The 26,154-nt window shown below is 40.7% G+C and overlaps 1 protein-coding gene across 3 annotated transcripts in view; it reads right to left on the minus strand.

Moving 5' to 3' along the window:
- Positions 1-447: 447 nt before the first annotated feature.
- LOC128645687 (UDP-glucuronosyltransferase 1A1) overlaps positions 448-26,154 on the minus strand; it is a 111,678-nt gene continuing 85,971 nt past the window's right edge. For all 3 annotated transcript variants that reach the window (XM_053698877.1, XM_053698876.1, XM_053698875.1), the window contains exons 2-5: positions 25,374-25,505; positions 24,614-24,701; positions 2,155-2,374; positions 448-1,815 (exon numbers count right to left, since the gene is read on the minus strand). In XM_053698877.1, coding sequence (XP_053554852.1) covers positions 1,524-1,815; positions 2,155-2,374; positions 24,614-24,701; positions 25,374-25,505 — 732 coding nt within the window. In that variant the 3' untranslated portion in view covers positions 448-1,523. The remainder of the gene's footprint in view (positions 1,816-2,154; positions 2,375-24,613; positions 24,702-25,373; positions 25,506-26,154) is intronic.

Below are 26,154 nucleotides of genomic sequence, written 5' to 3' on the forward strand. Positions count from 1 at the left end.
AGGTTTTTTTTCAGCTCAAACTGCCCCATTTTTTCCTATGGGGGAATCATGCATGAGCACGTTTTTGAAGCTGGCCTCGTCCGTAAGCACCGCTGGTATTGAGAGTTGTAGTGGCGGTAAATATGCCTGTACGCTCCCTTTTTGGAGCCTAACGCAGCCCTTCTGAGAACTCTCAATACCAGCGTTATTTAAAAGGTGCGGGGGGGAAAAGCATGTGTAGCTAACGCACCCCTTTGGCCGCAGAACTCTAAATCTAGGCGTTAGTTTGCAGTTATCTGCTAAAGCCAATTATGGAAAGATATGTAGCAGGCTTAGCCTTGAGAAGTCTGCCCTGAGAATTTGAATTTATTCTATTTCCAGAATAAATTGCTTAAAGGGACACTGTACCCAAAAATGTTCTTTCGTGATTCAGATTGAGCATGACATTTTAAGCAACTTTCTAATTTACTCCTAGTATCAAATTTTCTTCATTCTCTTGGTATCTTTATTTGAAATGCAAGAATGTAAGTTTAAATGCCGGCCCATTTTTGTGAACATCCTGGGTTGTCCTTGCTGATTGGTGGATAAATTCATCCACCAATAAAAAAGTGCTGTCCAGAGTACTGAAACCAAAAAAAAAGCTTAGATGCCTTCTTTTTCAAATAATGATAGCAAGAGAATGAAGAAAAATTGATAATAGGAGTAAATTAGATAGTTGCTTAAAATTGCATGCTCTTTATGAATTACAAAAGAAATTTTTTAGGTACAGTGTCCCTTTAATTAATTTCCAGTGGCACAGTACTCAACTATTTTGCTAAGAAAAAGAAAAAAGTAAAAACTGTGCACAAATCCCAGTCTTAAAGGGCTGCAACAAGTTCAAAATACAGCAATATTTCACAAAGAGAAAGTTACTTGTACACTACTCCTACCCCAACATATAAATGAAAATGTTGTTTTTTAGAACCATATTTTGGCCAAAGAATACAAGTTCACTTGTCAGCATCAAGGCAAACCCCACAGACAAGACCTACCCTAAGGAATGTCAGTATGTGATGCATTTAAAATCAGTTATACTGTGCTCTTATACCTTTGTTTGTTTGCAACCTACATTGAACATCTTTAATGCCTTAACCTGTTGACGCTGGCAGGTGAAATGTCATGCTTTGGCCAAAATATAGCAATAAAAACACCCTTTTTATATAGGTTTTGGGATAGAACACAGGTAACTAACTGTTTTCTCAATTTTGATTCTAAGACCTGGCTGGCTACTATAGAAAAAGGATATAGACCACTCCTTAAAGAGAGATGTTACCTACAAATCAGCAAAACTACTAATTATGTGTGCAACTGTTTCAATTGAATGGCTTTTGTGCTGTGTATCGGTCTGACACTAAGAGTGTAATACCAGCCCTCTGTGCACTGTAATTGTTTATAGAACAGTATTTCTACACTCCAGCCATCAGTGATATTTGAGGAGTGGACTTGACCTACTGCTGTTGAGCAGCTTGAGTATTCAGGAGACGCACATCATTTTCTAGTCAGTCCTATTCTGACTTGGGTTTGGATTTCTTTCTGGAACCAACTCTACAGCAGCATCGACAGCAGAAGGCACAGAACTTCAGGGTGATAAATAGTGTTGTAAGCAGCACAGCCAGGAGGAATCCAATGACATCCAGTGAATGGTACTGGATCCAGTTCAAGTCATGGGCTGCAGGGCGCAGATGTGGAGCACCTTTATGTCTCATAACAAATTCCACCCAGTGCACAGCAAGGTCCAGTGGCTCTATTGGTCTATCCAGGTGCAGAGATGACAGTCGCTGGACATTCTCCTTGTAACTGAATGGCACAAAAGGTATCAAATTAGTACAGATCAAAGGTTGTAACATTGGCAAGTCTGTATTTTACCTAAGGAAAAGGTCTGCCTATCTGATAGGGATAGGAACACACCCAAACAATGCAGCATATGTATTATAAGGCAATGAGCTCACATTACTAAAATGATCTCTAGATTACAAATAATTGCACTTACCTGGGTGAGTTTTATACATAAATTGTCAGGACATACCCTGTGTTTTTTGTAGTGACTAATCACTCTGCTATCTACTAAACGCAGTAAGACAGAGACTGCTTTTGTTCATGTTTGTCACAATGTACAATAAATACACAAAAACTGACCTTGGGTTCAGTATCACTTCATTTAATGCTTTGGTTAGGTCATCTGGAATAAGATTCAAGACGTTGATCGTTATTCCTGCCCCTCGAGATTCAATCCTCTTGGCATTGTCCATCTGGTCTCCAAATAAGGGCAACATAACCATAGGCACCGCATTACAAATGCCCTCATAGATGCCATGTGATCCAGCATGGGAGATAAAAGCTCGGGCCTTGGGATGAGCTGTTAAAAACCCATGATATTATAAGAAGCACATTACATTACAGAACCTACAAAGTAATGAAAAACTGTGTCTTGTTTAATTAAAGGGACAATGTAGTGTGAAAATGGCATGCTCTAATTTGCTAAAGCATGTCAATTTAGCACTGCTCCACACATGCTGTAATAGTCTACTGTTTACATGTAAGAAACTGTAAAACAACATGAGGTGTAAACTAATGTATCAACAAGATGTAACTGGATACAAACAGTTAACTACAAGTGAAGTGAATAAGAAGTCCAGCACCAAACAAGAGTGCTACACAGACAGAATGGAAAAGGACATCAAAGTGCAAAAAGGAAATGTTATATTGTGTTAGAGCACGTTATTATGGCACTTTTGCATATAATTATATTTTTGACCCTGGAAAAGTGGGTAAACTGCCAAGAGAACAAATGCCCTGTTTGAAAAATGAAGGTTTCCTTTTGAGTTTCATGTTCCTTTAAGAGTTACTCAGCTATCTAATCCTGGTTAAAATATCCAATATGCTTCTTAAAGAGAGAAACTATTTATTGTGCATTAAAAACAAAAGTAAAACCACAAAGTGTTTAGCCTTTTTGTGTCCCAGGATGAGATTTCAGCTTGCCTGTATGGCACGTTTGGTGAAAAACTTCTGTGAATATTTACTTGGCTTGTAAAAACTTGTTTGTATTCAGTTACTAATTGATAAGATATGTGGCACTCCTCAGTGTTGTTTATATTTAGCTATATAAACACACAAAAAAAGGAAAGCAAACAGCGCTATTTCTCTATAGATTTGAAATGGATTGTCTACTCCAGTAAAAAGAATGATAACATACAAATATATAGAATTATGAAATAGAACCCAATCAGTGTGGATATACCTTATTTATTGGATAAAGCAAATATTGTTAAATACAATACACAGTGGGTTTTTATTACTGATACAATCAGTCTGTATATTTAAGCAGTCTTAATACATATTGGTGTAGAAGTACATTATCACTGCAATTGCGAATGCATAGGAAATGGTAAAAACAATTGCATAAAAGGTTATAGATAGTGACAGGGACCTGCAGATCTACTACCCAACCAAGTACAAGTTAGTAAAATACAATAAAAATATAAAATAACAGCATGGGACAACATAATTAAAAAACAAAATTTATGCTTACCTGGTAAATATATTTATTTCTTGACACGGTGAGTCCACGGATCATCTCTAATTACTATTGGGAATATCACTCCTGGCCAGCAGGAGGAGGCAAAGAGCACCACAGCAAAGCTGTTAAATATAACCTCCCTTCCCTCCAAACCCAGTCATTTGACCGAAGGAAAAAAAGAGAAAGGAAGTAACACAAGGTGCAGAGGTGCCTGAGGTTTATAACACGAAAAACGATCTAAATAAACAGGGCGGGCCGTGGATTCACCAAGTCAAGAAAGAAAGAAATGTATCAGGTAAGCATAAATTTTGTTTTCTTTCTAATGACACGGTGAGTCCACGGATCATCTCTAATTACTATTGGGAATCAATACCCAAGCTAGAGAACACAGATGATAAGGGAGGGACAAGATAGGGAACCTAAACGGAAGGCACCACTGCTTGAAGAACCTTTCTCCCAAAAGAAGCCTCAGCCGAGGCAAAAGTATCAAATTTATAGAATTTTCAAAAGTTGTGTAGAGAGGACCAAGTTGCAGCCTTGCAAATCTGTTCCACAAAAGCTTCATTTTTGAATACCCAGGAAGAGGAAACATCCCTCGTAGAATGAGCCGTGACTCTCTCAGGAGGCTGCTGTCCAGTAGTTTCATAGGCCAAGCAAATTATACTCTTCAGCCACAAAGAAAGAGAAGTAGCCATAGCTTTCTGACCCTTACGTTTCCCAGAGAAAACAACAAACAGAGCCAGAAGACTGGCGAAAATCCTTAGTCGCCTGTAGATAGTATTTCAACGCACGCACCATGTATAGATTGTGCAGCAGACGTTCTTTATGAGAAGACGGGTTAGGACACAAAGAAGCAACAACGATTTGTTGATTAATGTTCCTATCCGAAACCACTTTAGGGAGAAACCCTAATTTAGTACACAGAACTACCTTATGCAAATGAAAAATAAGGTAAGGAGATTCATACTGCAACGCCGAGAGCTCTGAGACTCTACGAGCAGAAGAAATTGCAACAAGAAACAAAACTTTCCAAGATAGCAACTTAATATCTAAGGAATGCATAGGCTCAAACGGAGCCTGCTGAAGAACTTTAAGAAAGGTGTGGATGTATAATCTCTATGGCAGCAGGGAATAATGCTTACCAAATAAACGTTCCTTCCCCAAGGAACAGTTAGAATGAATAAAAATAAACAAGTGGTAGGTGGCGCAAATGAATGCTATTCCCTGTTGTTGTGATGTATTTAAGACACTATGTTATCACAACTGTGATATATCATATAAAATTACCATAAAAAATTATCATAAAAAAATATATATATATACACAGACCAACAATGTATTATAACATTCAATTTAATATATTCAATTTAATATATTAAAACATTCAATTTAATAAACAACTGGTAGTATATTAACAGTTAAAATTGACTAAAAACGACACCGGTGTCAACATATAATTATCCTAAAATTTAGTAATATAAAACCTATGTCACAAATCTATTTATGACCCATATAGATAATATTCTTGTGGCCATGAAAGGGAACTATATTATGTTCCAATTTTAATATTGTTACACTTATGTCTACAACGTTAATACATCAATAAAAATAATACAATTGATTTAGATGTATAAAAAGATTAAATTGATTACAATGTATACAAATAATTTGATTTTCATTAACGTCCTACTCATAAAATAATGACTGCATGCAGTTATGACTATTTGGTTATATTTCCTATACATAAATTGCAGCAATATATAGATTCCAATAGAATGAAATAAGATTAATTTAATTGCCACAAGTAGCCAGCTTCACAATATTATCCGTTTGCAATTGGAAGACGTTAAAATCCAAAGCGCTGATTTTTGCAATAGGTCAAAGTCAGATGTAATTACAATGATGAGCACAATGATGAGCACAAGCATACAACTCAGATGTTATCCATGTGTAGTTATTATCCGTGTATAATTAGAAACAAGTGGAAATCCTAAGCATAAGTGACAGCAAATACTGCCAAATAAAAAGACCTAGTATAACTAAGTTGTCTGTAGTTCCGTTAAAGTACTCACAGTGCACTGCGGTTTGTCGGGACTCCGATCTTCAAGATGGTGGTCAGTACTGACCTATTCCGAATGATCTCCAGGTATATTGTGGATTACCTTGCAAGTCGGTATTCGGCTTAGCACCGATCTTTCCTTGGGAGCTCTTTTATTCAGCCCCTATCGAACCAGCTAGCCACCAGACTTTTCCTAGATAGTTCTTTTTCTGCGGGTCTCAGATCCTACCAAGACACACTTCACTCTATTTCTTTTCAGTGATCCTGGATATCGGTAAATCAGGTTTCTACTCGTTTTGGCTTGGAAGCCTTTTTCAAGCTTTAAGAACTTTAAGAACAAGGTTAAGACTCCAAGGAGGAGTAACAGGCTTGAACACAGGCCTGATTCTGACCAAGGCCTGACAGAACGATTGCACGTCTGGTACATCTGCCAAACGTTTATGTAACAAAATAGACAAGGCAGATATTTGACCCTTCAAGGTACTTGCCGATAAACCCTTCTCCAGACCCTCCTGGAGAAAGGACAGAATTCAAGGAATCCGAACTTTACTCCAAGAGTAGCTTCTGGCTTCACACCAATACAGATATTTGTGCCATATCTTATGGTAAATCTGTTTAGTGACAGACTTACGAGCCTGAATCAAGGTCTCAATAACCGACTCCGAAAACCCACGCTTAGATAGAATTAAGCGTTCAATCTCCAAGCAGCCAGCTTCAGAGAAACAAGATTTTGATGAAGGAAGAGCCCTTTAAATAGAAGGTCCTTCCTCAGTGGAAGTCTCCAAGTTGGAAGAGAAGACATCTCCACTAGGTCTGCATACCAGATCCTGCAAGGCCACGCCAGTGCAACGAGGATCACCAACGCTTTTTCCTGTTTGATTCGAGCAATGACCCGTGGAAGGAGAGCGAACAGAGGAAATAGGTATGTTAGACTGAAATTCCAAGGAACCGCCAGAGCATCTATCAGTACAGCCTGGGGATCCCTTGACCTTGACCCGTACCTCAGAAGCTTGGCATTCTGTCGAGATGCCATGAGATCCAGCTCCAGCTGTCCCCATTTGAGAATCAAGTTGGAAAACACCTCCAGATGAAGTTCCCACTCCCCTGATGAAAGGTCTGTATGTTCAGAAAATCTGCTTCCCAATTGTCCACTCCTGGAATGTGGATCGCAGACAGACAGCAGTTGTGGGCCTCCGCCCACTGAATAATCTTGGCTACCATGGCTAAGGAACTCCGAGTTCCTCCCTGATGGTTGATGTAAGCCACTGAAGTTATAATGTCCAACTGAAGCCTGATAAACCGGGCTGAAGCTAACTGAGGCCAGGCCAGAAGAGCATTGAAGACTGCCCTCAGCTCTAGGATGTTTATGGGGAGAACAGACTCCTCCCGAGTCCATGTCCCCTGAGCCTTTAGAGAGCCCCAGACTACTACCCATCCCAGCAGGCTGGCATCCATTGTCACAATCACCCAGGTGGGTCTGTGGAAGCAGGTTCCCCTGGGAGAGATGATCCTGAGACAGCCACCAAGGAAGAGAATCTCTTGTCATCTGATCCAGATGTAATCGCGGAGACAGATCAACATAATCCCTGTTCCTTTGTCTGAGCATGCATAACTGCAGAGGTCTGAGATGGAACCGGGCAAACGGAAGGATGTCCATGGCAGCTACCATCAGACCAATCACCTCCATACATTGAGCCACTGAAGGCCGAGGAGAGGACTGAAGGGCAAGACAAGAGTCGAAGATCGTTGTTTTTCTGACCTCTGTCAGAAATATTTTCATTAATAAGGAATCTATTATTGTTCCCACGAACACTACCCTTGTAGCTGGAATTAAGGAACTCTTTCCCAAATTCACCTTCCATCCATGAGAATGCAGAAAAGATAACAACATCTCTGTGTCGGAGTTTGCTTGTTGAAAGAATGGTGCCTGAACCAGAATGTCATCCAGATAAAACGCTACTGCAATGTCCCGCAACCGGAGCACCGCCAACAAGGATCCCAGGACTTTTGAAAAAAATCCTGGGAGCTGTGGCAAGGTCAAATGGAAGAGCCACAAACTGGAAGTGCTTGTCTAGAAAAGCAAACCTCCAAAATGGAGATGATCCCTGTGGATGGGAACATGCAGGCATGCATCCTTTAAATCTACTGTTGTCATGAATTGACCCTCTTGAACTAAGGGAAGAATGGAATGAATAGTTTCCATCTTGGACGGTACTCTGAGGAACTTGTTTAGACTTTTGAGGTCTAAAATTGCTCTGAAGGTTCCCTCTTTTTTGGGAACCACGAACAGATTGGAGTAAAATCCCAGACCCTATTCCTCTATTGGAACAGGAACTATCACTCCTAGGTTGGAAAGGTCCAGGACACAATGTAAGAATGCTTCTCTTTTTATCTGGTCTACAGATAATCTTGAGAGCAGAAACCTGCCCCTGGGAGGAAAGGTCTTGAACTCTAGTTTGTATCCCTGGGGCACGATGATCACCGCCCAGGGATCCGGAACATCCCAAGCCCAGGCCTGAGCAAAGAAGGAAAGTCTGCCCCCCACAAGATCCGGTCCCGGATCGGTGGCAGACCCTTCATGCTGACTTTGAGTCATTAACATGCTTTTTAGATTGCTTCCCCTTGTTCCAAGACTGATTGGACCTCCAGGAAGGCTTGGACTGTTCCTGCTTGGTAGATGGAGAGCAAGATTTACATTTGAAGTTTCGAAAGGAACGAAAATTACTCTGACGCCCTTTCTGCTTATTCCTCTTATACTGAGGGAGAAAATGACCCTTTCCTCCTGTAATGTCTGAAATAATTTCAGCCAAACCTGGCCCAAACAAGGTCTTACCCTTGTAGGAAATCACCAAAAGCTTAGACTTAGATGAAACATCCGCAGACCAGGACTTCAAGCATAAGGCTCTGAGGGCCAGTACGGCAAAACCAGGAATCTTTGCTCCCAGCTTAATAACCTGTAGGGAAGCATCCGTAATAAAGGAATTGGCCAACTTAAGAGCCTTGATCCTATCCTGGATCTCTTCAATTGGAGTATCTGTCTGAATAGAATCAGACAAAGCATCAAACCAGTAGGCTGCCGCGCTGGTAACAGTAGCAATACACACTGCAGGTTGCCATTGTAAACCCAGGTGTACATAAATCTTTTTAAGTAAACCTTCCAACTTCTTATCAATAGGATCCTTAAAGGAACATAACCTCTATGGGAATAGTGGTTCTCTTAGCCAAAGTGGAAATTGCCCCTTCCACCTTGGGGACCGTCTGCCAAGACTCCTTGATAGAGTCAGCTATTGGAAACATTTTCTTAAAAATTGGGGATGGAGAAAAAGGGATACCTGGTCTCTCCCATTCCCGAGCAATAATCTCTGTAGCCCGGTCTGGTACAGGGAAAACCTCCACCATGGAAGGTACATCAAAGTACTTGTTTAACTTACTAGCCTTCTTAGGATTGACTACGACAGTAGTGACGGAGTCATCCAGGGTAGCTAAAACCTCCTTAAGTAACAAATGTAGGTGTTCCAGCTTAAATCTGAATGAAACAACTTCAGCATCAGAAGAAGGAATTACACTGTCTGAGTCTGAGATTTCACCCTCAGATGCTACCGAAGTATCTTCCTCCTCAGACTTCTAGGAAGGAACATTCGGAATAGCCACGACTGAGTCAGAAACCTTACTCTCTGATTCCTTAGATTTCCTCTTGCACTTTTCCTGCAGCATGGGAAAAGCAGACAGCTCATCAGTCACCGCAGAAGATATGTGGGTATCAATGTCTTGCAACTTAACTCCAACCAGAGTGTGAGAGGAAACGCAGGGCACTGCATGTGTGGACCATAAAGTTTGGGACACTTGAGGAGAAAGCTGCGGCATATCTTGAAAATTTTCAGGAGACCCCTGCATTAGACAATGATGGCTCAGAATCAAAAAGTCTATCCCTGTAATTCAATGTTCTCTCAATACATGAGGAACAGAAAGGGATTGGTGGTTCCACATTAGCATCAAAACACAAAGAACAAGTAACATTTTGCAGGGCCTCTTGGTCCATCTTTACCCAATAATTGAACCAATGAAAAATAAAATACTTTTATTTATCCTTTAGATTATGTCACAAAAAAACGTTACTGTCCCATTTTAAACAACTTTTTATTTTGAAAAAAAAAAAAAAACGTTGGTCTTAGAGCACCGTAGTCAGCCTCTACACCTCAGCTAGCCCTGCTGAGGTGCCTACCTGTCATGCTGACCGCTGGAAGTAATATAGAGAGAAAATCCAGACTCAACGCAGAGCTGCTCCACTCAGTATCCTGGAGACTGCTAACACTGCAAAGCGGAAGCGCAAAGAAGTATGCCACCCTTCCGGCACTCCGGAAGTGAGAAAGGAAAAAAAAAGCACGCAAAACTCTTTGCCGCTTCAGAACAGACCCGCCCATCTTGGGAGTATCAACCTGAACCTCCCGGCCGGTATTAATCTTCACTCTGAAGATAAAGCCGCCGGGAGTAAGTAAAAAAACATAACACCCCTGACCGTAATAATCCAGAATAAAAAACAAACTGAGATTATGGTCCCTGAACCCCTCTCATCCCCAGTGCCTGCACAAACTGCCTCACATTGTCCTATTACCTCACAATAGGACTAATGATCTGATGTCCCAACAGAGTTAACTGTTAAAGTGCCAATATTTTTCTTTATAGTCCCTAGAAAAATAAAATTAGCATTTACCTCAATGTAATCTGCCTGGCAGCAGGGCAGCTCACTAGGTTTGAGAGTCATCGTCTTTATATATATATATATATATATACAGCTGCTACTTGTTGCAATTCTTCATATATGTACCAACAACTTATATTGTAACAGCTTGAATATTGTAACAGCTCGAATATAACAGTAGATATTGTAACCATTTTATTGTTAATTTTTTTGAACAGAAAATTGCTAATTTTTACATAGTAAAATATAATTTTTAACACTGTATTGCCTTAGTTCATATTTTAACTGCAGCAACTCATTAGTTATATTAGCTATATATGCCACACGTGTACTACATAGCACATCCATCAAGGGCTCACAAAATCAAGAGTACTCTTTTGCACTGATTTCAACACTTGCAGACGCATCACTATTCCTTATATAAATACATTCTTTGGGACACACATATAGAGTACCATTCTAGTACTGAACAAAATCTCCATTTTACATGCACATTTATTTTTACGTAATCACCCTAGATTACTACCACAACTGAGGATATATTCCCAATGTCATAAATATAGACATTACACTAGTCATGGAGATTTATATATTTTGAACAAAATCTACTTTGACACCATATACCTTGCACACAATCTAGATAGTCCAACTCACAGCTCTTTTGGAGCGCTCCACACCCACCCCTCTTTTTTGAGAGGCATCCTCCCTCACATGGACCTGTGGAAAAGGAAAAATCTGAGTGATCTCACTCAGGCTTTCAATTTAGGGCAGCAATAACTATTTGGGAGGCACAGTGAGGATTATACCCCACAAGTTCCCAATTGCTTAAAAGCCACCACTGCTCTACTGAAGGGCCTGACATGGGCTACGGCTAAACCCCAGGAAAAAGCAGAACAAACTTGCACAGCTGAAAAATAATAAAATCTTGATTGAAGAATTTTTTTCCAGGCACCTAAACTTTACCCCCTTCTTGCTTTTAACACAGGCAAAGAGAATGACTGGGATTGGAGGGAAGGGAGGTGATATTTAACAGCTTTGCTGTGGTGCTCTTTGCCTCCTCCTGCTGGCCAGGAGTGATATTACCAACAGTAATTAGAGATGATCCGTGGACTCACCGTTTCATTAGAAAGAAAATATCCCAACACCCTTTTCTTGTACCATTCCTAATTAAAATGTTATCTCTATTATCTCTATCTCTATTATGTCTATCTCTATTATCTCTATCTCTACTTTTTCAAAACACTTTGATGCAAATGCAAAGTGTGTTGAAAATTGACTAAAGGCTAGACCCAAATTTTTTCTTTCATGATTCAAATAGAGCATGCAATTTTAAGCAACTTTTTAATTTAATCCTATTATCAATTTTTCTTCGTTCTCTTCCTATCTTTATTTAAAAAGCAGGAATGTGATGTATAGGAGCTGGCCCATTTTTGGTTGAAAACCTGGGTTATGCTTGCTTATTGGTGGGTAAATGTAAGCCTCCAATAAGCAAGCACTATCCATGGTTCTGAACCTTAAATGGGCTGGCTGCTAAGATTTACATTCCTGCTTTTAAAATAAAGATAGCAAGAGAACAAATAAAAATTGACAATAGGAGTAAATTAGAAAGTTGCTTAAAATTTCGTGCTCTATCTGAATCATGAAAGAAAAAATTTGGGTTCAGTGTCCCTTAAACCAGCCTTGTTTGAAAAGGTATGCTGGGTCTTTAAATGAAACAAAGCTAAATTTGATGAAGGGGCATGTCCCCTGAAACACGTTATAAGTAGCAGTTTATCTGGCCATGCAAGTGTTTTGTGACTCACTTTTTTAAATTGTTATACAGGGAAAAAGAGGAGATTCCCTCCATATTTTTACACTATTTACTATTTTACCTGTGTATATATACACCCTCTTTTTTTTCTTTGTGCAATTAGTCTTCTGTCTTACATGTGTGTAATAAACACTTTTATTCCCCTCTCACTTTAGTTTCTCAGTCTACCGACTGTTTCACATGTGCATAGACACTTTGTACTTTTATTTTATTTTTATTTTTTAACCTTCTCTCTCCTGCTTCCTGGAGTTCTCTTGACTAGAGATGATGACTTGAACATTTGTAGAGTTGTAGTTATGAGAATCATACTATATGTATATATGATGATTATTTTAGATATATATTGTATTTTGTTTTATGGCTTGCATCACTTTAAGCTTATTATTTATGCCTCTGTTTTTAAATAAAGAATAATATTAAAGGGATACTAACCCCACATTTTGTTCTTTCATGATTCAGACAGAGGGGCCCATTTATCAAAGGGCTTGCGGACCTGATCCGACACTGCGGATCAGGTCCGCAAGACCTCGCTAAATGCGGAGAGCAATACGCTCTCCGCATTTAACATTGCACCAGCAGCTCACAAGAGCTGCTGGTGCAACGCCGCCCCCTGCTGACTCGCGGCCAATTGGCCGCCAGCAGGGAGCTGTCAATCAACCCGATCGTATTCGATCGGGTTGATTTCCGGCGATTCCTGTCCGCCTGCTCAGAGCAGGCGGACAGGGTTATGAAGCAGCGGTCTTTAGACCGCTGCTTCATAAGTTGTGTTTCTGGCGAGTCTGAAGACTCGCCAGAAACACGGCCCTTCAAGCTCCGTACGGAGCTTGATAAATGGGCCTGAGAGAATGCAATTTTAAGCAACTTTCTAATTTACTCCTATTATCAATTGTTCTTTGTTCTCATGTTATCTTGATTTAAAAAAGCAGTAATAAAAGGTTAGAAGCTGACCCATTTTTAGTTCAGCACCTTGGTAGAGCTTGCTGATTGGTTTGCTACATTTAGCCACAAATCAGCAAGTGCTACCCAGGTGCTGAACAGAAAATGGTCCGGCTCTAAAGCTTACAGTACTGCTTTTTCAAATCAAGATAGCATGAGAACAAAGAAAAATTTATAATAGGAGTATATTAGAAAGGTGCTTAAAATCTCATGCTCTATCTAAATCATGAAAGAAAAAAATTGGGTTTAGTATCCCTTTAAAACAAACACCTATCTTTTAAAAAGTTGCTTTTACAACTTGGAAAACACATAAGGCACAGCTGCCTCTGGCACTTTCCACTGACCCCAAAAAACATGGTACATGAAATACAGAATGATTGGCTATGAAGTGGCTGCAGGTACGTACGTTACCAGCCAATCCAGAGTAGATGTAGCCACTATTCGCAGGGGCAGTAAAAAGCTCCGCCGTTTGTATTTCCATACACTGCAAGTACATTTTTTAACAAGTAAGTGCTTTTGCTTTTAAACTCTTAAACTTCTGTTTAAATTACCTAATTTTTGCAGGTGTCATGTTCCTTTAAAGCAGAGGTTGAATAAAAAGTTAGTTCAGTCTCTGACACCAACTCCAAAAATCATTTATGCGTTTAAAAATCCTCAACACATTATACTATAAGACAGATTCCCTTTAAAGGCACAGTGCACTGTAAAACTTTTTCCCCTTAATGTGTTTCCAATGACTTATTTCAGCCGCAGAGCATAAGATGTATGAGAAATTGCTACCTTATTTTTGTATATGAAAAAAGCTGTTTTTTTTTTTTTTTTTTTTTTTTTTTTCAAGTTTTTATTAGTAAAGATTTCTCAAATACAACAGTGACATATTAAATAATTTGGAGCACGTAGGCTCCTACAGAGAGTATGAACAGAAAAATTTGAACATTCAAAAATATGTCAGGTTAGAATGCGTTCCTAAAATGAAAAAGTGAACGAAATATAGTTCAAGTTAAGTGGGGTGGGTTAATTGGGGTGGGGGGGGGGAGGGGTTGGGGAAAGAGGAAAGGGAGGGTAATTGTTAAAGGCAGGGATTTGGTTCATATGCGGATGGTACTTGGGGAGGGTTACCTAGTGTGTGTTTACTCTAGTGTTCGGGGCCCCAAGTAGTGGTGTGGTTAGATTGCCAATCTGCCCACACTAATTCAAATAGGTCTGAATTATTTAGAGAGGAAAAGATAGGTTTCTCCATATTGTAGATATATGCCATATAGTTTAGAATGCATGACCATTTTGGGGGCGTCACAGTTTTCCATGCCTTGGCTATTGTCGCTTTAGTAGCTGTTAGCAAATAGATTGCTAGATATGCTTGATGCTTAGGTAATTTAGTGATGCCTATGTGTAAGAGGGCATTAGAAGGAGTCATAGGAAGTGTAATGCCTAATCTCCCTAGCGTACGGAAGCATGTACTCCATAAGGGTTTTAACTTGGGGCATTCCCACCATATGTGTAGGGAGTCTCCTTTTTTGCCACAATTGCGCCAGCATAGGGGAGAGGCAGAGACAAACATTTTATTAAGTCTCGCAGGGGTAAGGTACCAGTTCGTTAAGAGTTTGTAATATGTTTCAAAAAGTGTGACACAGTGCAGTGCTTTTTTAGTGAGGGAAATTACGTGTTGCCATATTTGTGGGGTCAGAGTCAGGTTCAGAACTGATTCCCAAGTGAGTAAGTGAGGAAGTTTGTTCTCAGGGTCTGTGTTTCCTATCAAAGTGTAATGCATTGATAAAGGTCTGTGTAATTTGTTACCTTGTTGCCAAGTCGTTTCCCAGAGTGTACGGGGTCGGTGTAGCTCAGGTTGGAATCCCCAGCTAGTAAGGAAGCTTTTTAGTCTTGTGTATTCGTACGTCATGTACCTGGGTAAGTTGGGGCCTGCCTTTATTTCTGAGAGTGTCATGAAGCGCGGGGTTGGTGAAGTAACCCAAAGGTCAGCTACTGTTTGTATTCCAATTCTAGTCCAGCCATAAGGATGAGAGTCAGGTAAACCTCGTAGGAGACCTATCAAGGGAGTAATAGGTGAAGGATGTGGGGCGATGTGTGGGTAGTGTCTAAGCTTGTCCCACATGGCGAGGCATTCTCGTATTATGTTGTTGCTAATGTCTGTGGTACGTCTTAGGTGGGCCGGAATCCAAATTAAGTCGGGCAAAAATATATGATTTGGGAGAGAGGCTTGTTCTATGGTTTTCCATTTACTAGGGGAGTCTTTAGCACCCCATTGTGAAATATGGGTGAGCATGGCTCCTTCATAATACCTAGTTATTGATGGGGAGGCAATACCTCCTCTACTAAGGGGGCTTTGAAGGATTTTGTGCGCCACTCTGGGGGGTTTGTGCTGCCATATATATTTTGTAAATTCACTCTGAAATTGGTGAAGGAGATATCCCGGGATACGGAGAGGGAGACATCTAAATAAATAAGTAATTTTAGGTAGAAAGGACATCTTAAGGGCTGTCAGCCTACCTATCCATGAGATGTGAGTGTAGTCCCATTTGTCTTTCAAAGTACGCAGTTCGGTTAAGAGGGGCAGGTAGTTGTCTTTGATCATCTGAGGGATATTGTTCGATATCTTAACACCTAAGTGGGAGATGAAGTTATTGACGCAATGTACTCTGTATTGGTCCTTGAGGGTGTCAACTGTGCTCTGCGGGATTCCCCAGGTAAAGATTTCTGTTTTATCTAGATTTAATTTGTAGAGTGACATGTCTCCAAAGGAGTTTAAGATTTCTATCAGTCTCGGGAATGAAGCTAGGGGGTCTGACGAGAATATAGTGATGTCGTCTGCGAAGAGTGCAATCTTGTGAATTGTGCCATGTAGGCGAATGCCATCAATTTTTTTATCTTGTCTGATTTGTTCTGCTAGTGGCTCAATTGCCAGGGCAAAGAGTAGGGGTGAGAGTGGACACCCTTGTCTGGTGCCATTAGATATTGGGAATGGGGGTGAGGCAAAGCCTAGGCCTCTAACTACTGCTGTGGGAGTGGAGTAGAGAGCCTGTATCGCTTTGATAATTTGATCTGGGAAGCCAAAGATTTTAAGAGTTTCCCATAAGTAGGACCATCTAACGCGGTCAAAAGCCTTCTCTGCATCTAAAGAGATGACAGAGAATGGTCTATTTAGTCTTGTGGATTCGGTGCAGATGTTTAGGAGACGCCTAGTATTGTCTGGCCCCTCACGGTGAGGGATAAATCCTACTTGATCTAAGTTTATGAGGTTCGGGAGTAATTTAGAGATACGTGTAGCAAATAATTTAGCATAAATTTTAATGTCCAAATTAATCAAGGAGATTGGCCTGTAATTAGAGCATAGGGATGGGTCTTTTTGGGGTTTAGGAATAGTAATCACCGTTGCTTCCAGAAATTCCTGACTAAACCTACCCTGTTCTCTAGCGTGATTAAAAAATCTTAAGAGTAGTGGGGTTAGTTCGTTTGTGTATGTTTTGTAGAAGGCTGCTGAGTAGCCATCTGGACCCGGAGTTTTAAAAGGTTTTAGATGCTTTATTACGTGTTTGATTTCCTTAGAGGTGAAGGGGGATGAGAGTGTTTCTTGATCGTCAGGTGACAATGAGGGGAGGTTTAAGCTGCGAAGGAAGGAGCATATTTTGTCAACGGGGGTTAGTTTGTCACTAGCGTTTTTTTCTAGATTGTACAGGTTTGAGTAGAATTTCTCAAAACAAGTACCAATATCTGAGGGTTTGCGGTATGTCTGGTTCTCAAATTGAATCTGGTGAATTCTTGAGGTACTCGCTCTGTTTTTAAGTTTATTTGCTAGTAGTGTATCTGCTTTGTTGCTCTTATGGTAAGTAATTTGTTTCAGCTTAAATAAGTTAGCCTGGGTGCGTTTTAGTTCTAGTTGGTTAATATGGTTTTTAATCTGTATAATTTGGGCTGTTGTGTCGTCTGAGGGTGTACTTCTATTTAGGAGTTCTAGTCGACGCAATTCAATATGAGATTTGGAAAGGGGTAGGCCAGATAGTTTTTTAAGATGAGCTTGTTTTTTAATTATGAGACCTCTAAAGGTGGCCTTTGCCGCCCCCCATAATGTGTCATCTCTGACCTGATTATTGTCGTTAGTTTGGCAATAGAAGGTTATGTCTTTTCTCAAGGTTTCCTTAAATGCAACATCCTGTAGGATGTCATACGGGAGGCGCCATGAAGGCTTCACATTATGTCGCTCCGCTGAGCGGAGAGTTACTGAGACTAGGTCATGATCGGACCATGGGCATAGGGAGATGCTAGAATGTTTGACTAGGTCAAGGGTCTCTGCTGAACAAAAAACATAATCAAGTCTAGAGTATGTTTTATGAGGGAATGAGAAGTGGGTGTAGTCTCTATCTCTAGTATGGAGTGAACGCCATACGTCAAAGTAGCAGAAGTGGGTAATTATTTGTCTGAACTTTTGGGAAAGTTGAGCAGGAGGGGTGGTGTGTTTTGTCCGGGCAGTTCTTTTTCTGTCTAGTGCTGGATCCCAAGTCATGTTGAAGTCCCCCGCTAGTAAGACTCTGCCTATTTTTATCCGGTCTACTGTGTGTAGGATTCGTTTGAGGTATCTAGGCTGATGCGAATTAGGTAGGTAGATAGAAACTAAGGTATGATCAGTATGGTCTAGCTTACATGTTAGGATGAGAAATCTAGATTGGGGGTCTTTTAGAACTTGGATTGGTTCGTAAGCTATTCTTTTATGGATTAAAATTGCCGTACCTCTGGCTTTTTTTGAAAAAGAGGTGTATTCGAGGACGGTGTAGTCTTTAGATATTGTGCAAGGAGGATTGTCTGACGACCAATGTGTTTCCTGAAGGAATGCTACATCAGGGTTATGGAATTTGAGTGATCTAGCCAAAAGGCTACGCTTATGTGGGGAGTTTAGGCCTCGTACATTGTGGGTTAGTATTTTAAGGGGTGGCATAGAGAGGTATGGAGAGTAGGTCAGGTCTTTTGATACTGAGAGTTAGTGTGAGTGGGGAGGATAGGGGGAGGGGAATAGGCAACAGATAGTGTGAAGAAGAGTTAGCGAAAATAGTTCGCTATGGTGGAGCCCTAGTGTGGGCTGCCTGTGATGGGGGGCGAGAAGCCAACAGAAACAGGGGTCTTTGGAATGGACCCTGCTCCGCAGAAATCGTTGTAAATTAACTTGCTATTACATATGTGCAATACTTAAATTAAGACAACAACCTTAAACAACAATCTAACACATAACTTAATTGTACTATCTAATAGTAAACTTTTCAAACTTTAACTCAGTCTCAGTTATGATCTGTTGGAGACAGGTCAAACTTCAAGGTCAAATAAAGTCTAGGTAAGTTCCGTTAAAGGCTACCAGGCGTGTTTTTACGGTGGGTTAGTTTTAGGTTTCTTGGCTCTCTGCTCTTTAATAGTCCATTCAGGAGCCGAAGCTCTCAGCTTTGGGTGGGTTGGCTGTAACAGTGGAGGCTGTTCCTGGTGTAAGCCCCATGTGGTCAGGAGAGCCATACCCTGAGGTATGGAGTTAATTGTGTGGCTCTGGTTGTTTCTGGTGACCACTAGGTTTGTAGGGTGGCCCCACCTGTATTTAATATTGGCCTTCCTGAGCGTCAGAGTAATTTGTTGAAAGGTTTTACGGTACTGTAGGGTATGAGTTGAAAGATCAGGCAGGAGTTGAACATCCTTGAATTTTTCTGGCATAGGCGGTCTTTTGAAGGCTGCTTGCATAAGTTTGTCTTTATATATGTAGCTGTGAAAGCAGACAATTACATCTCTTGGTTTGTCGGCTGGAGTAAGTCGTGATCTTAAAGCTCTATGGGCTCTCTCCATTGTATCAGTGTGTCCGTCTGGGGTGCCCACGAGTACTGTAAACAGCTCCTTTAGGTAGGGTTGGAGATGAGTATTTTCTATGGTTTCTGGAATACCCCTAAACCGGATATTATTTCTGCGAGATCTGTCTTCGATGTCTGCCATTTTAAATTCAAGTTGAGTCATCTGATCTGCTAGAGTTTCAGAGTAAGTGAGTAGGTTTGATTGATCTACTGCTAGATCATCCTGTTTCCGTTCTAGTGCTTCAACTCTTTCTCCAATCTCTGAGATTTCCTTTTTCAGTTCCGCAGAAGACCGTTGAATTTCCTGGGTGATAGAGCGCGTTTGACTGGCCAACATATGCTGTAGGGTAGCCTTAGTAATGTAATGGTGTGAAGGCGCTTCTGAGCGCACACTGGAATGAGATTCAGCATCGATCGACTCAGGGTCGCTCATCTCCTCGTTGGTGACAGGGTTAGATTCCTTTCCTGATTGAGTAAAGTGATCATAAACAGTCTTCTGAGTGGTAGTGGAGGGTTTCCCCTGACGCCTGGGCCCGTGGGGCATTGTATTAAGACTTTTAGGTATGCCTGTAGGTTAAAGGTTAACACCAACCTTCTCTTATAGAGCGCTCTGAAAACAATCTGAAAAGTATAAAGCACCGTACAGTAAAGTTTACTAGGTCTGGTATGTATTGCTAGACTGCGGAGCAGGGGTCAATAACACTTTCTATGTTTATGACATTTTGTTACAGCATCAAATAATAGGTAGTAATTGAACCCTTCGATCTCAACACATAAATGCAGGTATGTGAGTCACTGGCACCCCAGGGAGTGGTGGGATACGACTATATAGAAGGGAAATCTAACTATTTGCAATAAACATTACTGTGAAGGAGACAACCTATAGGAAATAAAAGTGGTTAGGCAGACAGTAAAGTAATGCAGCTCTCAACTTAGGGTCGGTAGACCAAAGACACAGATGCTAACAAAGGACCTGCAGTGAATAAATGTTGTTAGGCAAGCAGTAAAATAACACAACACTCCACTTTGAGCCAGGGCTCAGAGACACATGAGCTGGCTCAGCAGCGTTAAGCTAACAGTAATAACTTAATTTACATACATAGCACCATAGAAGAGGTAATGCCCAGATTCCTGAAAAGCTGGCGCAACAGCTAATAACACAAAACAAAAATTGCCTGTAGTGGAAATAAAAATGTTAAAGCAGTAACATAAAACACTACACCCTGGGCCGCCAGCCCCGGTACACCAATGCTTTGGAGGCTTTATATAATCTAACTATATGAGGTGTGAATAGATGGTTAAATAATAGGATACCTCCTAATTCATGCTAGTTACCCAGCTGCTCACGTTAAAGTGGGTAAAAAGATGGGGTTTTATGCGCTCTTAGGAGGGGTAGACCCCTTCGGGAAGATTTAGTGCCACGTGGGGGCCTCTGGCAAGCCTTATGGGCACTATGTACTGAGCAGGGGAGTCAATCTATAAATGAACTGATCTAGTGGATTAATGGGAAAGAAATGTTAAAGGACCTGTCTGTAGGAGTGTGCAGCAGTAAGCCTGTGTTTAAAACCAATGTGTTGTGAATGTTCCAGCTAGTCTAGATGTCACATGTGAGAAAATCAACACTCCACCGTGAGGAAGGCCCTCAGAGGTACATAAGCTGATGCAGCAGCTAACATATGAAGTTCCCAAACAAATTATAGATCAACACAATCTCTTTAGTAAAAATTTAAGTTGCAGGCAAGTCCTCACACTTCTATTATGCAGATATAAATTGTTCCCATAAGTGTCCGGGCAAGGGAGAAAGTAAACGTTCCATTATAGGTTCCTGTGATGCACCACTACACTGTTAATGTAGGCTGTTGAAAGATAGGGGTACACTAAGTTAATACTGATCTGAGCTCAGGCTACCTGGGATAATAAGAGTAAATTCTTGGGGTATCTTAAAGGCTCAATCTCCCTCCTTTAGCAGTATGGCTAAATCAGTGGGGGGCTTTATCTTATGGCAGCTAGCTGAGGAGCTGACAGAGGGCAACTATGTAAAGTGGAGGCAAAAGAGTAGAGGCCACAATCTCACCCAGTCAGTCTCCGTTGAGCTTCTCCACAGCTTGTCTGGGCTTGTTGGAAATCAGGTATGCAGGCAAAAGGCAACGCAGGGACCTCCGCTGCTCTGTGGAACCCCACACAAATCACTTCTAAGTTGCGGTGCCAGTGCCTGGCAGAGATCCAAAATGGCCGCAGTTCGCGCCAAAACTGCCTGGGCCGTAATATGCACCCTCCTGTAGTTCTTTCTCAATCAGTGATTCTGTGGTGGTTCTCCTCACGCTCCTGCTCTCAATTCAGGTATCCCGCTCCACGGACAGGACCGGCACTGCTCCCTCCTATGGTCGCAAGTTAGACAGCTCCTCTGGCTTAACGGCAGTCTCCAAATGATCTGCTGGTATAGCTCTGCACTCCCCGGCCTGGTACTCAGCTCCGGAGCGGATCCCCGACCCTCCGGAGCCCCCGGGGTTCAATTTCTGTAATGCAGGGGAGCAGGCTTACCCGAAGGCGGCAGGCTGGGTCTGGTGCCTCTAAAGCAAGGCACTGCAGTAGGACTCAGGGCAGACAAAAAGGTTTCGATCTCCGCTACAGGTCCTCCAAACAGCGGTATATGCAGCTGCTACAGTCAAGAGGGCCTCCAGCTATCTCACACCGGTCTCCAGTCTTATACAATAAGAACCGTCAGGCTCCTTCTTCTGCTCAGTAAGTGGTCAGTGGGAAATCGACACTGTGTCGAAGCAGTGACTGCGTTCTTTTAGGTAGGGTCTCCTTCACACCGACCCACAGTCCGTTTTCTGCGTAGCTGGGCTGGTAGTGGACCCGGAGCGGAGCCCCGACCCTCCGGTATCCACAGAGCTAGGTCTCACTACTCACTTAGTCCCACAGTCTATTTATCTATGATAGAGCAGCCGACACTGCTTGGACCGTCTTGGCGCCTTAACTAGCCAGGCTCTCACCCTGCTGGCTTCAGCACGGCTTTATGTCGGCTCCGGTATAGTCTCTCGGCTTGAAAGTTTGTATGCTGGCCCGCCTCAAACTACTTCACTGTTTGTCTCAAGTAAAGTCAAATGAATTTGGGTATAGTTAGGGACATGCAAGTACCTAATTATTAGGTGGTTATTTTCTCAAAAAAATCGTTTTTAGACTTTCTTCTCACGGAGCTCACAGAGAACACGTCTTTCCTCACTGGCTGCTAGCTCCGCCCCCGAAAAAAGCTGTTTTTATTCTGTGATACCAAAACCCATTAAAATGCGCTGCGCTTTCAGGGAAAATCAGATCTCATTTTATCACTTTCTATACACACACATGCTTCCTTATCTTATCTCTCTCTGCATACCAAGGCCCAATACTAAGATGAAACAATTGAAAATGAACATGTTATTACTCCGGCGGCGCGGAGCGGATCAATCCTTGAAGACATCCAGCACGGAGCATCCTCTTCATATGGTCACCGCCTTACACTGGATCTTCAATGCAAGGAAACCTTTTCAAAATGGCGTCCCTTGCATTCTATTCACTGATTTGATTCTTGAAATTCAAATCAGCCAATAGGATGAGAGCTACTGAAATCCTATTGGCTGTTCTAAACAGTCAATAGAATGAGAGCTAATGAAATTCTATTGGCTATTCAAATCAGCCAATAGAATTTCAGTAGCTCTCATCCTTATTTCAAGAATCAAATCAGCCAATAGGAATGCAAGGGACGCCATTTTAAAAAGGCTCTCTTGCATTGAAGATCCCGTGTACGGCAGTGACTGTATGAAGAGGACGATCCACGCCGGATGTCTTCAAGGATGGATCCACTCCACGCCAACGGAATGAAGATAGAAGACGCCGCCGGGATGAAGATAGAAGATGCCGCCTGGATGAAAATAGAAGATGCCGTCTGGATGAAGACTTCTCGCCGCCTGGATGAAGACTTTTTGCCGCCTGGATGAGGATGGATGTCCGGACTTCAGAAACTGTGAGTGGATCTTAGGGGTTTAGTGTTAGTTTTTTTTTTAAATCTTTTTGGGTGTTTTTTTTTTTTTTTAGATTAGGGTTTTGGGCTTTAGGTAAAAGAGCTAAATATCATTTTCAGCGCAATGTAAAAGAACTGAACGCCCTTTTAAGGGCAATGCTCATACACATGTCATTTTCAGCGCAATGGGTAGCTTAGGTTTTTGTTAGAGTTAGGTTTTTTATTTTGTGGGGTTGGTTGGGTGGTGGGTTTTACTGTTGGGGGGTCTTTGTATTTTTTTCCAGGTAAAAATGCTGATTTCTTTAGGGCAATGCCCTTTTAAGGGCTATTGATAGTTTATTGTAGGCTATGTTTTTTTATATTTTGAAAAGGGCTTTTTTATTTTTATAGGGCTATTAGATAAGGTCTAATTGTTTTAATTTTTGATAATTTTGTTTGTTATTTTTCATAATTTAGTGTTTGTTATTTTTTGTAATTTAGTATTTTATATTTTTTGTAATTTTAGACTTAATTTTTTTTAGTAGTGTTAGGTTTTTTTAATGTGTAATTTCGTTTTTTTTAATTGATAGTTATTTTAATTTTAGTATAATAGTTTAGTATAATAGTTATGTTAGGTTAATTGTTAGTTTAAACTTAGGTTTTTTAATTTCACAGGTAAGTTTTTATTTATTTTAAGATAGGGATATTGTAATTTTAATTTAAAGTTAGGGGTGATAGGTTTAGGGGTTAAGGGTTTAATTTATTAGTGGTGATGTGGGGAGCTGGCGGTTTAGGGGTTAATAGGTTTATTAATGGTGATGTGGGGGGCTGGTGGTTTAGGGGTTAATAGGTTTAGTTAGTTGCTGCGGTGTTGGGTACTTTATTATAGTAGCGGGGATGTGGGCGGGCAGCAGATTAGGGGTTAATAAGTTTTAAATAGTGTTTGCGATGCTGGTGGGCGGCGATTTAAGGGTTAATAGGTAGTTTATGGGTGTTACTTTGTAACAGTTTAGTTATGAGTTTTGTGAAACCTTTTTTGCCGCAAAACTCATAACTACTGCTCTCAGATGGCGGTATGGATGGTGTCGGTATAGGCTGTAACGCAAGCATTTTAGCCTCACTGCACAACCTGTAATATCGGTGCTATAAAAATCCCACGCAAAAACATCATTTTGTTTTTGAGTGCGGGATTGACGTTGCGTTACAGTCTAAAATGCCTGCGGTATAGCTATACTGACACGACTGGTAATGGCTGCCTTACTGTTTTGAAATTGCCATTTTTTTCAGTGTTAAAACCATTTGTGTTTTGAAAAGCCACAACCTAATAAAATGGGTTGAGCTTGTAGGTATAATCAGATGTCATTAATTTATCACATTGTGTACATATACATGCTTCTTTATCTTATATCTGTCTGTAAACCAAAGACCAATACTTGGAGAGAACAATGGAAAATTAACATTTTATTACCTTAATCTCTTCTATACCCCACTTGGAGTATAATAGGTGGGGGTACCAAAGGCTAAATCAACTATTTCAAATTCCAAAATAAGGGTAAAGAAAATACTTGTAAACAATTTAATACACTCCAGCAGGTAAAGTGGATCATTGGGAACAAATTAAAGGGGAGAACATTTTTGAGTAAACTGTCCCTTTAAGTCAGAGTTTAAAAGTAATATGTCAATGTATTTTATCATGTCATAACACCTCTGAGAACACAGTGGAAATAACAGCCTTAGCCATTATGGTGCTGTGAGAATACATACCAAGCAGGTCATTCTGGGGTAGCCACTTCACTAGATGAACATTCTCAGGAAGGTTTGATGGTGGAGTCCCAGTATATCTCCATAAAACCTAATTGAAATCACAAGAGAACTCAATCAGCAATTTCACACACTCAGAAATGATGATGCCACTGTACCAACAATGAAACTCAAATCCCCTCCTATACAAAATCTTAAGCAATCATCTAATCAAACATTTTTTTGTAAGATACAGAGCAGTGGCATTATCTGAAAAGAATCACTACTGACAAAAAACGGAGTTCCTGATAAATCTTTGTATTATGCCTTGCTCCACAAGACTCTCTTCTAGTTTTAAAAGCTTCAAGTGCTCCCTAAAGACTCTACTGTTCAGGGATGTATACAACCTACACTAACCTTACTTTATACCAGTTCCTCTCCTCCATTGCTATCCCCTGAACCCCCTTAGCATGTAAGCCTAAAAGTCCAGCTGCTTGTAGATCACCTTCTAAAGAGCTGACTACAACAGTGCAACTCTTGGCAGGGCCCTCTACCCTATAATTGTTTTGTTGTACTCCCCCTTTGTTTATAGCGCTGCGGAATCTGTTGGCGCTCTACAAATAACCGATGATAATAATAATAATATGCCTGTACATTATATAGTGTCCATGATAATATCTTTACTAACACAATACAGTAAACAAAGTTTGTCTACGGAACAGTAAATAACAACGTTGTCATCCAATACCAGATTTTTGTCTCTTTGTGGTGGTTATTTTCTTACCGTTTGAGGGATTCCTCCCAGAGCCTCTGCAAGATCCATTGCATTGTTCATAGGAATTTCAGACACCATTGAACCCATAGAGAAAACAACAAACCCATGTTCTCCAGAGCCATTGACAATCTTCTCAAACTCCTTTGGGAGAGAAAAACGTATAGTGAGTATGCTTTTCCAAGGTACCCAAACTGTGGGGTAAGGAAAAAGGACACAAAATATTAAACAAACATAAACATTCAAGCGAAAAAAAAGGCAATCTAGTAGTAGCATGTGTAATATCAAAGGAACATTATAGTGATGGATATACTTAGTACATTATCAGCAATTAAAGGAACATTAAAGCACAATAAGTGCATACGCTGATGCATTATAGCATTTTTATTACATTATTATGTATATACTGTAACTATGACCTTGATTACAATCGTTCCGATATCGGCTCCAGATAACTTGGTTTCAGCCAATATAGGAAACATGTTAAATTAGTATAGAGAAAATTGTGATCACTGAGAAAGAACATTTCAGCTCCATGTTAAATATAGAGCTTTTTCGGTGAGCTGAAAACGTGTTCTCAGATCCAAGAAACAACAGAAAACCCACTTTTGTGACAGCGTAAAAATTATAGTTATAGGCAGCTGAGACACAATTATAAGCCAACAATCACCAACCCTGTTCAGCACTACAACAGAAGTGCATCGCCATTTCAGAGCTGACTTTAACTATGTGTTTAAACATTTTCATGGATTAAAAGCACATTTATATGCAAGCACTTTTATGTTTTTAAAAC

This window comes from Bombina bombina, chromosome 1 (assembly GCF_027579735.1).
Source record: "Bombina bombina isolate aBomBom1 chromosome 1, aBomBom1.pri, whole genome shotgun sequence".
In the NCBI taxonomy this organism is placed as follows: domain Eukaryota; kingdom Metazoa; phylum Chordata; class Amphibia; order Anura; family Bombinatoridae; genus Bombina; species Bombina bombina.